We start from the raw sequence: 12,291 nt of genomic DNA on the forward strand, positions 1-12,291 counted from the left end.
ATAAAATGGCTATACATATTTATATGTATAGCCATAAAATACTAGGATAAAATGTAGTGGGGTGCCACCATGCAAGCAACTATTCCTTTTAAATGGTCCCCTGCACATAGGGCAAGACTAGTGGGTGCTCGAGAAATCAGGAGTAAAACAAGGAAGTAGTATCATGAAGAGAAAACAAATTTTCAACCAAAAAAAAATGAAAGAGAAAACAAATGGCTATCCTTAGGATGTCTCGGGGCTATTCTAAAATTATTTGTTTGACTGCCAGCAGTGCGTAGGCAAACAGTAGTACTAGAGGACCTGAGTAGAAAGAATTTGGTTGAGGAAAAGTGTTAACAGGTATTTGAGAACTTGTAACTAAATTAATAATGATAATAAACTTATGTATTTTGAAGTGTTTGTTATGTTAAAGATGGTGTTGATGACTTGACGGTGGTGATCGATATCAGAGTTGAGATTGTTTATATTAGGAAAACTACAAGAATGAATTATATTATTACTATCCTTATACTTCAGAGTTATTTATTAAATCATCTCCATGATGCTCTCTTTGATTGAATTTAGTATGCGAAAAGCAAGTACATAAATTGGTCTTCTTTAATGCACTCTTTGTATTAGAATATCAGATGATGCTCTTTCTATACCAAAGACCGAATAGAAACATAGAGAAAGAAAGCATACGAAAGTGTTATCATACAGAAAGACGAAAGAGCTAAAACGGAAAATGTGTCGTCACTGTCTTTGAAAGCGAGTTGTTAAGATTCGGGAATCATGCAAAAACATCCAACAAACTCTCTGCGTGATCTTTCTTTACTTCACTAGATTCTTCCCTATGCCCTAATTATCTTCTTTTAATTACATTGTTCTCATAAATATGTGGGGTTAAATAATCTCTAATGTTAAACTCGAGATTCATACTAAAAGTACCATTTTGCTTTTGAGATCGGACTCGTAAGAGTTACTACATTTGAATGACATTGATACTAAAAGTTCCCTCCCTCCTTATAGGCCAAGAAAGACTGGAACAGAACTTCCATTTGCTTGTTAAAGTTGGTTTAAAAAGCCCTAAATTTTAAGAAATTTGCTTCCCTTTAATATGGTGTTTCATTGATTTAAGAAGTGAATAATATATCATACATTGTTAAGCATATTTTATGTTTGATTTCGAGTAAATTTTGAGTATTTTGGATTGATTTTCGATGATGAAATGAATCTTCCCTAAATTCTATCGTTCCAACTAGTCTTCAATCATCTTTATGTAACAAACTAACAATAGATAAACATGTAAACAAACACTGATAGTACCTATTGAACTTCCATTAAGTATTTCAGTTATTACAGTTGAAACTGATCTTCATCCCAAACTAGTTTTCGATTTGCCAATTTAGTGATGTTAACAACACACAGATTTCGTGATATAACTATCTGATACAGGAATCAACACTCAAAATACTAATTCTGCCACGTATAAATTCTCACAAATTGGTGGCATCGACTGGTTTCGGGGTATTTCATTTCGTATTCTCGAAATTATACATTTATATTAACAAACGTTCTTATGCTTGGAAAAATTGAAGTCCTTATCTGTTTCATGTTCGTTCATGGAGATTTTGGAGTGAAGTACTCCTGCAACTAGCCCAATACTCAGCCACGAGCTTCGAGAATGAGGAATTAGTTTCCATTAGTTTCGAGGGTTCATCATATTCAACTAGCCTTCCTGCAAAATATAACATCACATAATCAAAACTCAAATATACGTATAAATGATTACAAAATCAATTTTCGTCTCATATAATAAGTTCCAAGATGTAAATAAACATTTGTTCAGTTTTGGAACTCTAGCTAGCACGTTTGTGACAGGAGAGAGCCCACCTTGGGGCGTGGGAGGGCACGTCACAACTCTCACCATATTTTCGCTTATAATAGTATGTGAAAAAATGATACAGAAAAAAAATCTGACTTTCATACCATAAGAAAGAACCATGACCATGTCACTATCTGTAACTGTCGGAACTCTGTGGGCAATGGTTATAACCGTGCAGTTCCTGAATTCCTGCCTGATAACTCTCTGTAGAATAGCATCGGTAGCAGAATCAATGGATGCCGTTGCTTCATCTAAGACAAGAATTTTGTTCCGTCTAAGAAGAACCCTTCCAAGGCAAAAAAGTTGTCTCTGACCAGCACTCCAGTTGTCGCCGTCGTCGGTCACTGCCAAACCAACGAAAATTTATGTCAAGAAAACATTAAATTTTCTTTCAAGAGTACAAGTGGATGAAAAAGATGTCTTTGGCTCTTGTGTCGAACTCACCCGGTGAATCTAAAAGGTTTGGAAGATTTGTAATGGTGGCTTTTAGTTGGCACTTCTCTATAGCCTGCAATTTACAATGTCATAAAACCGTATATAAAAATTTCCAAACTCTAAATATCAACACAAGATAAACAAAATTTGGACATTTATAGGAGCAGTCGGTTATATTACCTCCCATATCTCTTGGTCCGTGTACTGGCCGAGAGGATCAAAGTTAGTTCGAACAGTACCCTTGAAAAGAGTTGGTTCTTGAGGAATGATACTAAGCTTTAATCGTAAATCCTTTAGACCCATCGAACAAATGTCTAGTCCATCTATAATAATACTCCCACTCTCAGGTTCTACAAGACGGAACAAAGCACTGATAAGCGTAGTCTTTCCGCTTCCAGTTCTACCAACAACTCCAATTCTTGTCCCTTCTTTGAAAGTGCAAGTGATTCCTTTGATAACTAGAGGAGCATTGGGACGATATTTGATCTGCAATTGTGAAATTTCAATATCAAGTAATGTTGGCACCGCTAGGTAATTTTAGTACACATATCACTAATATTAATATCTTAGAGTATATACAACAAACCTTAAGATCTTGCAATGTTATTCTTCCTTGTGAGGGCCATGAAGGTGGGGGCCTCTTATCATCTACAATTGCGGGAGGCTCAGAAGGTATATGCATGAATTGTTTTATGCGTTCAACAGAAATTATGTAGTTGGCTAAGTTGCAGTACCATCTAGTGAAAAATACTTGAGTACCAGTAAGCGTCAGAGCATAGGATAAAGAAAGCCCCACAAAACCTGAAATAATTCCATATAGCAAGTTCAGATTTATGTTGTCGAATGCAGTGCCTTTAATACTCAGACGATCAGAAAACCTCTATTTAATTGGCTCCGCCTTTCTGATTTGGTCCTCATAAAGGTAAGGTGGTTCAAATTTTTTTTGGTGTTCACTCATTCAGGTGTAGACACATGGACGAAGGGTACAATCATAACCAAGAATATAATAGCTAGGTCCTCTTCACTCACTGTCAATTGGTTTTGGGGTTGGACGACCACAAACTTAACATGATGTCAGAGTTAGGCGCACGCATGGCAGGTCTGATAGTAACACATGTTCCACACCACTCAACAAAAAGGGCACGTGTTAGGCTCAAATAATTTCATAACTATCTATGTACTATGGGTTTCTTGCGCAAATAATATATATATATATATATATATATATATATATATATATATATATATATATATATATCAAAGAGACCATGACCTACCTGGAGCTAGAGTACCCGGAGGAAGCAAAACGAGTAGAAGAGCAGCTGTGAATAATGTAAGATTCTGGAGTGCTTCCACTCGTATGACTAACCACTCTATAGCAGCATTAGAATGAAAGAAAAGCTTAGCATCCGTGTCAATGAGATTCAAGTAATTATGGAAGAACCTTTCTGTCATCGTAAAAGCTCTTATCGTGACAACACCTAGTGATGTTTCAGCTGCATAGTTCATAACAGGAGCTTTCGTCGTTCCATTAATCCGTATCAGCTCCCTTGCAGAAGCTAAATAATATCCCTAGAGGGATTAAAACAAGAAATCCTTAGGATCTTTTGATATATAGAGTCCAAAAGTTAATTACAAAACCGAAAAAGATATCAAGATTTACTCATTCACCTGAACGTATTTTACAGCTAACATAGCGAGGACACCTACAATGACTACAGGCCATGTCACTGAGGCCATTATAGCTATGGTTGCCACAATCTCAACTGTGCCTGCAATTACAAAACCGATGGAGAAAGGTATATCGAAATCCAAGACGCTCAAATCCGACGATGCCTGTAATATTGAAGTTCGATATTATGATGCGAAATGAGGATCCAAGTGAATAATTATTTGGTTTAATCCACTGGTTAACAAATATAGGCAACACGATTTTACCCGGGTCAAAATCCGTCCAATGGGGGTCGAATCAAAGAAGAGCATTGGAGCATTAAAAACGGAACCGGTTAAGTCAGAGAAGAAGGCTTTTGAAGCCTTCAATCCAAGAAGCGCAGCAAAGTAAGATCTTAGGTAAACAAAGACGGCACTAAGTGCTGATATTCCAGTATAAACTCCAATTAACATGACACTGCCAATTTCGGGTATTTGGATGCCTATTGCTAACCAATAGGTAGAAGCAACCTGAAGACCAAAGAAAGCTGATTGCGTCAAGAAACATAAACCAAGAAAAAGTGACCCCTTCGAGACAAGGATATAATCAACGAACGGCTTCCATCCAACGTCTCCAGTTTCCATCTCTTCGTCTTCTGTTAACTGGATCCCTTGAATACCCTTTGTCGAAATATCCCCCTCACTATTTTCTTTTACAGGATAGCGTTGCGTAGATTCGTCAGTCTGTTCCGGGTACATCTTTTCATTCTCATCCAAAGTTCGAGTATTTTCATTATGAATTGATGTCATTGCATTCTTATGGGCATTAACAAGCAGTTCGAATGCTGTTCCAACCGTTAAAAGCTCGTTGTAGCTTCCTGACTGAGTCACTTGTCCGCCTTCCATAACCTAGAAAAGTGATAACAAAACAATCAGCGTTAGAGAGTTTTCTAACGAGAAAGAACAAATAGATGGCGATTTCAAGCCTTACCAAAATTCTGTCAGCTTCAGCGAGAAACTCGACTTGATGGGTAACTAGAATAACAGTTTTATCCTTGAGAGCACTCATGACACACTCCTGAAATCACTTCATTCAAATTAAAAAACTAAACATGGAATTATACAACAAAAGTCTATGAAAAATATAAAATCAAGATTCTAAAGAAACAAAAATGCATTATCTTACATTGAAAAGGATAGAAGCGGTATGTGCATCAACGGCACTGAATGGGTCATCAAGGAGATAGATATCAGCATCGTTATAAACTGCTCTAGCTAGCTGAATTCTTTGCTTCTGTCCTCCACTCATGTTGAGGCCTCTCTGACCAATTTCCGTTTGATCGCCATGGTTGAAAGTCTCGAGATCTTTATCCAAGGCACATGCTTTTATGGTCTTTTCATATCTGATCTCGTCCATTGGCTTTCCAAATAGTATATTATCACGAATTGTTCCACTCTGAATCCATGATGTTTGGGCAACATAAGCGACGGACCCAAGGACATCAACCTAGAACCACAAGGAGCTTTTGTTAATAACTTTAGCGTAAAACTTGAACTTGGTAAGACTTTTTCGTACAAGATAGGTTTTGGTAACTCACAGATCCTGCGATTTTCGGTATTTCCCCTAGAAGAGAACAGAGAAGAGATGATTTCCCAGCACCAACAGGCCCACAAACTGCAAGTTTCTGTCCTCTTTTTACCACTAGATCAACACTTCTCAAGGTTGGAACGGCTAAATCAGGTTCCCAACTAAAAATGCCGGATTGGATCACAATATTGACATCCGAATACTGTGTTTGGTTCCTTTTCGAAGTATTTTCAACTTTCAGCTCATCATCCAACAAAAACACGTTAAGACGATCTAATGAGACCTTCACTTGAATAACAGCAGAAAGGGCTTCAGGGATCATTCTCACAGGTTCTGACATACACCGTAAAGTTGCGAGGATCGTAAAAATGGTGCTAGCATTTAATGGAGCACTTTTTAGAACGACACTACCCAAAAAGACGACAGCAGAGATCAAGGTAGGAGACATCCAATAAAGTGCAGTTCCGTAAGATTTCTGAATTTGTGACTTCGATAACCACTTGAACTCTACGTCTCGAAGATACTCAATCGTGTTCTTGAATTTATCTTCCCATGACTGTAATTTGATGATCTTCATATTGTTTAAAACCTCGGAAGTGGCTCTAAGTCTTTCGTCTTGAGCAACCATAAATTGTGATTGACAAAGTTGAAGCATCTTAGCAAAGGGAACGTTTAGAAGTCCACAGAAGAATAGAGGAACTAACCCCGGAAGTGACCCCAAACCGACTATCAAAAATAACACCCCGATAGCTAAAAACAATTGAACCATGGAAGTCCACACAGAATGAAACCAAAACGGAAATTCACCCATTCGATAAGCATCTACCCCTATGTAGTTCACTATCTCTCCGGTTGAATGTCTTCTCCTACCGAAACTAGAAAGTTTGAGTTGCTTTTGATAAATGGCTACCATTAGACACGATCTCATCCTCAGACCGAACCTTCTTGAGCTAAAGTACCAATGCCTCTGAGAAAGGGATTCTATAACCTTGATAATAACCAACAAACCAACTAAGACAATACCCTTGGACAAATTCTCCTCTTTCCGGTTTGAATATTGAACAAATGCGTAGAGTAACAACGGAGAAACAAGGACAGAGAGAGTCCTAAGAAATGCATAGATTCCTACAAGTACCATTTCTTTCAAGTAAACTCTAGCTAGTGCCCAAAGAACCAAATTACTATAATTTTCGGAGCTTTGTTGATTCTTGAGAAGCTCCCAAGCACGAAAAAAAGCCTGGTAAGCAATAAGAGCTTCATCTTCGGGTACTAGATTAGGTATATCTTCAAGAGCTAATACTTTAGAGTGGCCCAAATGCATCAAAGAGTTTAGCCACGAAAATGTTAATCGACTTAGGAGAGTAGACTCCCCTAACTCTGATCTGTTATTCTCTTCTTTTCTTATCAATAAAGGCTCAGATAAATTGCGGTCATCTCGAGTATTATGAATAACTAAATGTCTGAAAAGTCTGACAGCACAAAAGAGAAGCAATAAACTTACTGGCCATGAAATAAAATCGAGGATTTTGAGCTTTTGCTTTCTTACTAAGATTTCCACGTATAGTATTGATGTCAGTAAAGAGAAGGATACCCACCAAAATAAAATAAGAATTTTCGCCCATCTTATTGCTGGTATGATAGGAGAAACAGACAAAGAAATCCATATAAATCCCCTGACAAGGTAAAGCACCCAACTCAAATTTAAAGACCCATTTTTCTGAAATATAACACCTAAAGAAATACTAAAATTTGTGATGCTAATAACTGCACAACAAATTGAAACGAATATTAATAACCAATTCCTTCTCGTGTTACAACTAACCGAATGTTTCCTAACAGAACTTATAAGCCAAGTGAGAGATAATGTGAAGATGAATAAAAGGTTTAATGCATCAATTATAACTCGATGAGTGCACGAAGACCCCAAATCAAGCTCTCCTTCACAAATCCAAGCCAATGCCCCTGAGAAACCACAACAAGCTTTAGCGAACCACACAAAACATAACAGAACAAGAGAAACAAAAAGGAAGACGAATAAAAAATTGTTCTTTGTTATTATTATTGTAACCCTCTTTCGATATTGTGTTGCAAATATAAGTCATTTATCAACAATTGAATGGGAAAAAGAAGTTCATGACGCTTTTTATAAAGATTCGTTTTACGTATTCATGGCAAATGTATAAAAGAACATGAACAAAATAAAATGGGCAAATAAAGAATTCTATTTACTTCGTCGGAAATAATTGAATATTTTCTAATTCTTACCCATTGTTTAGAGCAAAGAATCCAATTATCATCTATTAAGCTAGTTTCCAAAGTTGTGTTTTCTATAATTCCGTTTTAGCACTTCCAAGGTCGAATAACTACACGATCGAGAATTAGATAATTTATTTATAAAACAGAAAATAAAGATCACCCACTTTTCTACTTTAGTTTTTGTTTCCTACTTAAGTTCCAAAACACAACAGGAAATGCTCAAAATTATAATATCAACAAGGAGCAAGAAATTCATCATTAACAAAATAAAACATTAACAGCAAAATGAATGAATGCCCTAAGTTTAATACACAGAGAAGCAAAAACAACCTACTTGGAAAATCTAACCTAATACTCATAACTCCATAAGTCTATCACAAACAAATACTATATAACTATAAAAGAAAGTCCCAGAGATGGGTAGCTGAAATAAAATACAAAAAGACTTCCTTATTAACTTTTTCTGGGGTTTTCCCATAAATCTTTATAATCACTTTAAAACCCCCAAAAATGAGAAAGTATCTTCAGTGTAGCCATATAGATTAACCACATTGCATGAAGAAGAAAAACAGTACAAGAAACTGAAAATCAGAAAAAGAAAATCAAGAAATGGGTACCTTCGTTTCCCTTGAAGAAATCCATCAATGGGTGATTGCTTCCTTCTGCTTGACTTATTTAGTTCATCTGCTCATAAAAGAAAGAAACAGAATAGCCAGGAGTATCATTATATGAGATGTGAGATTTTGGATTCTGTGTCTTTCAATTAATGTTGAGTCACAAATTAATTAGCTAAATCCAAAAGATCACATTAATGATTTGTTTTTGGTTCATTCGACGGATTTATATTCTTATCCATTATAACATTGGGAGGTTCTAACATTTTATTAAAAGCAGGATTTGTTAGATTCTAACACAAGTCATTTTTAACTTCACAAAAAACACGAGTAATTCATTTTTTTTCCTTTTTTTTTTTTTTTGAAAGTTCTAACATACTAGGTCTTTTATAAAGATTTGCAACAAAAAAAAAAGCAAGTTTGATACGTGATCAACATAACTTTGACTACTTATATTATAATACAATAAATTTACATCATGTTTCTGATGAAAAACAAGCAATCATGAAAAATTGCGAGATGATTTGTTATAAATGAAGAACAAATTACAAAGTCATTTATAGGGATTTAGCTTCTATAGAACACTGAGAGTCCTAAGCTCATTGCCTTACCGCTTCTCTTTCTAATTCCAAAAGACACTTGGAACCCATCATAACAGAAGTCATGCCTTGTAGACAACGAAGACCAGCTTTGTTTCGGGAGCCCTCAATGTCAGCCCTGAAGATCAGTTAAATGAGTCGGGCCAAAAAAATTTGTGTCGAAACCGCAAACGCTTTCATGGGTCGCAAACCGGGTTAGATATCTACGCATATTCAAGACACTTTCAACACAACAGTTAGTTAAATTGTAGCAAAAGTTTTCTTTATCAAATTTGGATGGTACAAAAATGATAATGAAATCTTTTCCATAACCTTAGGGGCTTGTTAGGGTTTTTTTTAAAACATAGAATATGTTACTAATAGCAAAGAGTACGATTACAGTATATATGAGATATTAAATGTGGAATATATTTCCAAAATCTATTGTCCTGCTTTTTCCTAATCGTTTGTAAATTAGGTGAAGGTACGGAAAGAGAGGGATTCATACCCTCGTGAACAAAAGCCTACATAGTCAGGGACGAAACCATGACTAGAAAACGGGGGCCAATATTAAATAATATCTTTGAATATTTGTAGAGTTAGTATGACAAATTAAATTGATGATTTAATTTTAAAAGATCAGTTAAATATATAATTTTTTTTGTTTCAGTTAAATTTTCCTTTCAAAAAACTTTAAAAAGAAAAGGTTTGAGATTGAATTTTTATTTGAAAAAAGAAAACATAATTTGTTGTAGATCAATCCTATATTGATGGTGAGACGGAGTGTGGCGTTCCTCTTAAGAGGTTAAGCACCATTCTCTAGTGAGGCCTTTTAAAACCGTGAGATCCAGTTGTGTCAAAGGGGACAGCATCACTAGCAACCCAGAAGGTTGATCTGCACCATCCTGTAACATGTTATCATCACGATTTGCTCTACTGTGATGTGGTCTTGGGAGGGTGTGTTGTAAAGCAATCCCACGTCGGTGGTGAGATGGAGTGTGGTGCTCCTCTTAAAAGGTTAACCACCATTCCCTAGTGAGGCCTTCTAAAACTGTGAGGCTCAGGTGTGCCAAGCGAGCAATATCACTAGCAGCCTAGAAGGCTGGTCCGCATCATCCTATAAAATAATTGAAATATAAAAAATTGATCTTTATATGATTTTTTTTTTTAAATTTGATTCATGTGATAAATTAACTAAGGCCATCAGTTAATAAGGTATTAACAAAAAATATTATAAAAAATAAAGTATTAGAATTGATTTATGAGATAAATCAACCAATGCCATCGATTGATAAAATATTAACCGAAACATTTATCAAAAAATAAGTATTAACCAGATTTGCTTTAGTAGGTGTTGATTAAAAAAGAAAAATCAAAACCCTCAAAAAAAAAATAGTAGTAAAAGATGATCCTAGGATTCAAAAAAAAAAAGTAGTAGTAAAAATTTTGAGTTCGAAGTTTTACTTGAACAGAAGAAAACATTATTGAAATATGAAAAAATTGATTTTTATATGAGTACGTTATTTATTTATTTTTTAGAATTGATTCATGAGATAAAATTAACTAAGGCCATCAGTTAATAAGATATTAACAAAAAAAATATCAAAAAATATAAAGTACAGTATTAGAATTGATTTATGAGATAAAATTAATTGATGCCATCCATTAATAAGGTATTAACAAAAAAATTTATAAAAAAAAAGTATTAACAAGATTTGCTTTAATGGCAAACGAATTCATCGTCTTGCTTAATTTGTTCATACTTCTTATATCCAAGATGAGAACTCTCAAATGTTTGTTTCTTTAGTGAGCTACTTTGTTCCATTTTTTTTACTAAAATCAGATAAAATGGAGAAAAGAAAAACAACAACAACAAAACCTGGCAATGGTGTCAACTCTTCTTCAAATGGAGAAAAGAAAAACAGCAACATCGACATCAACAACAACAACAACAACAACAACAACAAACAACAACAACAACAACAACATAGCAACCTCACAATGATGTCTCTATATAAAAAAAACAAGTCAAAATCTACAATTTGTTTAGCAAACTCATGAATTTTTCACTAGCAAAAGTCATTCGTTTGAGGGAGAATATTAGAAAGGTTATATAGTTCCACATTGTGCAATTGTTTAAACTTTTCTCTTGTACTACTACTTATAAAGATCTTATGTAATAACTAGGAATATCAATTCAAATCAACACAATTCTCTTTTCTTACGTTTACTTTTATTACCAGAGATTCGAGCGGCTTGCTGAAAAATAAGCCAAATTTCGAGTCATGATTTTCTCACATAATAATCGGATTTTTAGAGACAGACATTTGAACGAGGCCAACTTGTTTTTGTTGTGTAAAAAACCCAACTAGAAAAGGGTTGACAGACTAATTAACAAAATATAATACTCGTAATGATAACATAATATATATATATATATATATATATATATTATTGTTATTATTATATAATTATTACATTATAATCATAAAATTATTATCATGCTTTTTCTTTAGTCATCTTTTTTTTTCTTGGAATGAATAGTGACACGGCGTAAACAAAAGGTAAATGGAGTGAGCAAATGGTACTTTGGGTCGCGTAAAAATTTACGAAGCAGATAGTAAAGTGCTTTATACATATTTCAACAAAAAAAAAGTGCTTTATACATAATGTTTTTTGTACAAAGCAAATGATACTAAGCTTTAAACATTACAATTACTTTGCAACTTAGGGATATGCATAGAGTAAAATCAATTTGTCCAAAGAAAATGGTAAAATGCCTAAACAAAGTTTTTAGACAGAGACAACTCAAACAATATAACGTGTACGTCTTTTTTGTTTTTTGCCAAAAAATAAATATTTTTTCATTGGTTGAAATTAGCTCTCCCAATCTTATCTCTAAGGGCTAAAATTAGCTCAATGCCTCGTCTTTTTCTAACTTCTTACATTTCTCACTCTCATCTTGTTTTTTTATCTCTCATCATCTCCGACTCTAGCCAACATACTCATACAGAGTCATACTCATAACCATTTATTTATCTCTCATCTTCCATCATCTCTATGGTCTCTATCATCTTCTACAGACTCCCTCTGTGGCATATCAATCTAAAGTAGAAAAAGCAAGTCTTTTGATTGGATTTGTAATTGGAGTATTTATCGTAGTTTTGATTGATTTTCAGACGGAATCTATTTTAGGGTTCGGTTGGCTTTTCAGATAAAATATATTTCAAGTAAATAGATGTTTAAAACGAAATTGAATTGGGCTTGTGATAGGATTTTCTTATGGTCTTTATTTTGATTGAAATA

At 34.6% G+C, this 12,291-nt stretch overlaps 1 protein-coding gene across 6 annotated transcripts; it reads right to left on the reverse strand.

The window, feature by feature from the left end:
* Window positions 1–1,285: 1,285 nt before the first annotated feature.
* Window positions 1,286–9,031, reverse strand: ABCC8 (multidrug resistance-associated protein 6). 6 transcript variants are annotated; one of them, XM_086637642.1, is made up of 13 exons: window positions 8,835–9,027; window positions 8,411–8,785; window positions 5,548–7,499; window positions 5,136–5,456; window positions 4,941–5,027; window positions 4,238–4,858; window positions 3,971–4,135; window positions 3,577–3,871; window positions 2,886–3,100; window positions 2,480–2,785; window positions 2,309–2,372; window positions 1,969–2,208; window positions 1,286–1,717 (listed from the first exon to the last, which is right to left on the reverse strand). In XM_086637642.1, exons 2-13 carry the CDS (start codon window positions 8,433–8,435, stop codon window positions 1,590–1,592), a joined length of 4,419 nt encoding a protein of 1,472 aa, XP_086493768.1. In that variant the 5' UTR covers window positions 8,436–8,785; window positions 8,835–9,027; the 3' UTR covers window positions 1,286–1,589. The 6 variants fall into 6 exon arrangements, with proteins under 6 accessions (XP_086493768.1, XP_086493771.1, XP_086493772.1 ...); XM_086637645.1 differs by having other exon boundaries at window positions 5,548–7,301; window positions 7,441–7,499; window positions 8,411–8,938; XM_086637646.1 differs by lacking the exon at window positions 8,835–9,027 and having other exon boundaries at window positions 5,548–7,210; window positions 7,360–7,499; window positions 8,411–8,485.
* Between the last annotated feature and the right edge of the window lie 3,260 nt (window positions 9,032–12,291).

Source organism: Eschscholzia californica, unplaced genomic scaffold (genome assembly GCF_041429995.1).
Source record: "Eschscholzia californica isolate CP2 unplaced genomic scaffold, dmEscCali1.0.p SCAF_4, whole genome shotgun sequence".
Taxonomy (NCBI): domain Eukaryota; kingdom Viridiplantae; phylum Streptophyta; class Magnoliopsida; order Ranunculales; family Papaveraceae; genus Eschscholzia; species Eschscholzia californica.

Excerpts from the sequence above, each read along its gene's own strand:
- ABCC8 (XM_086637641.1), bottom strand. The coding sequence starts at position 8,435 with ATGGATTTCTTCAAGGGAAACGAAG. Across the intron at positions 7,500-8,410 it reads TTTCTTCAAGGGAAACGAAG|GGGCATTGGCTTGGATTTGT; the intron begins GTACCCATTTCT and ends GTGGTTTCTCAG. Across the intron at positions 5,028-5,135 it reads CCGCTTCTATCCTTTTCAAT|GAGTGTGTCATGAGTGCTCT; the intron begins GTAAGATAATGC and ends AAGTGATTTCAG.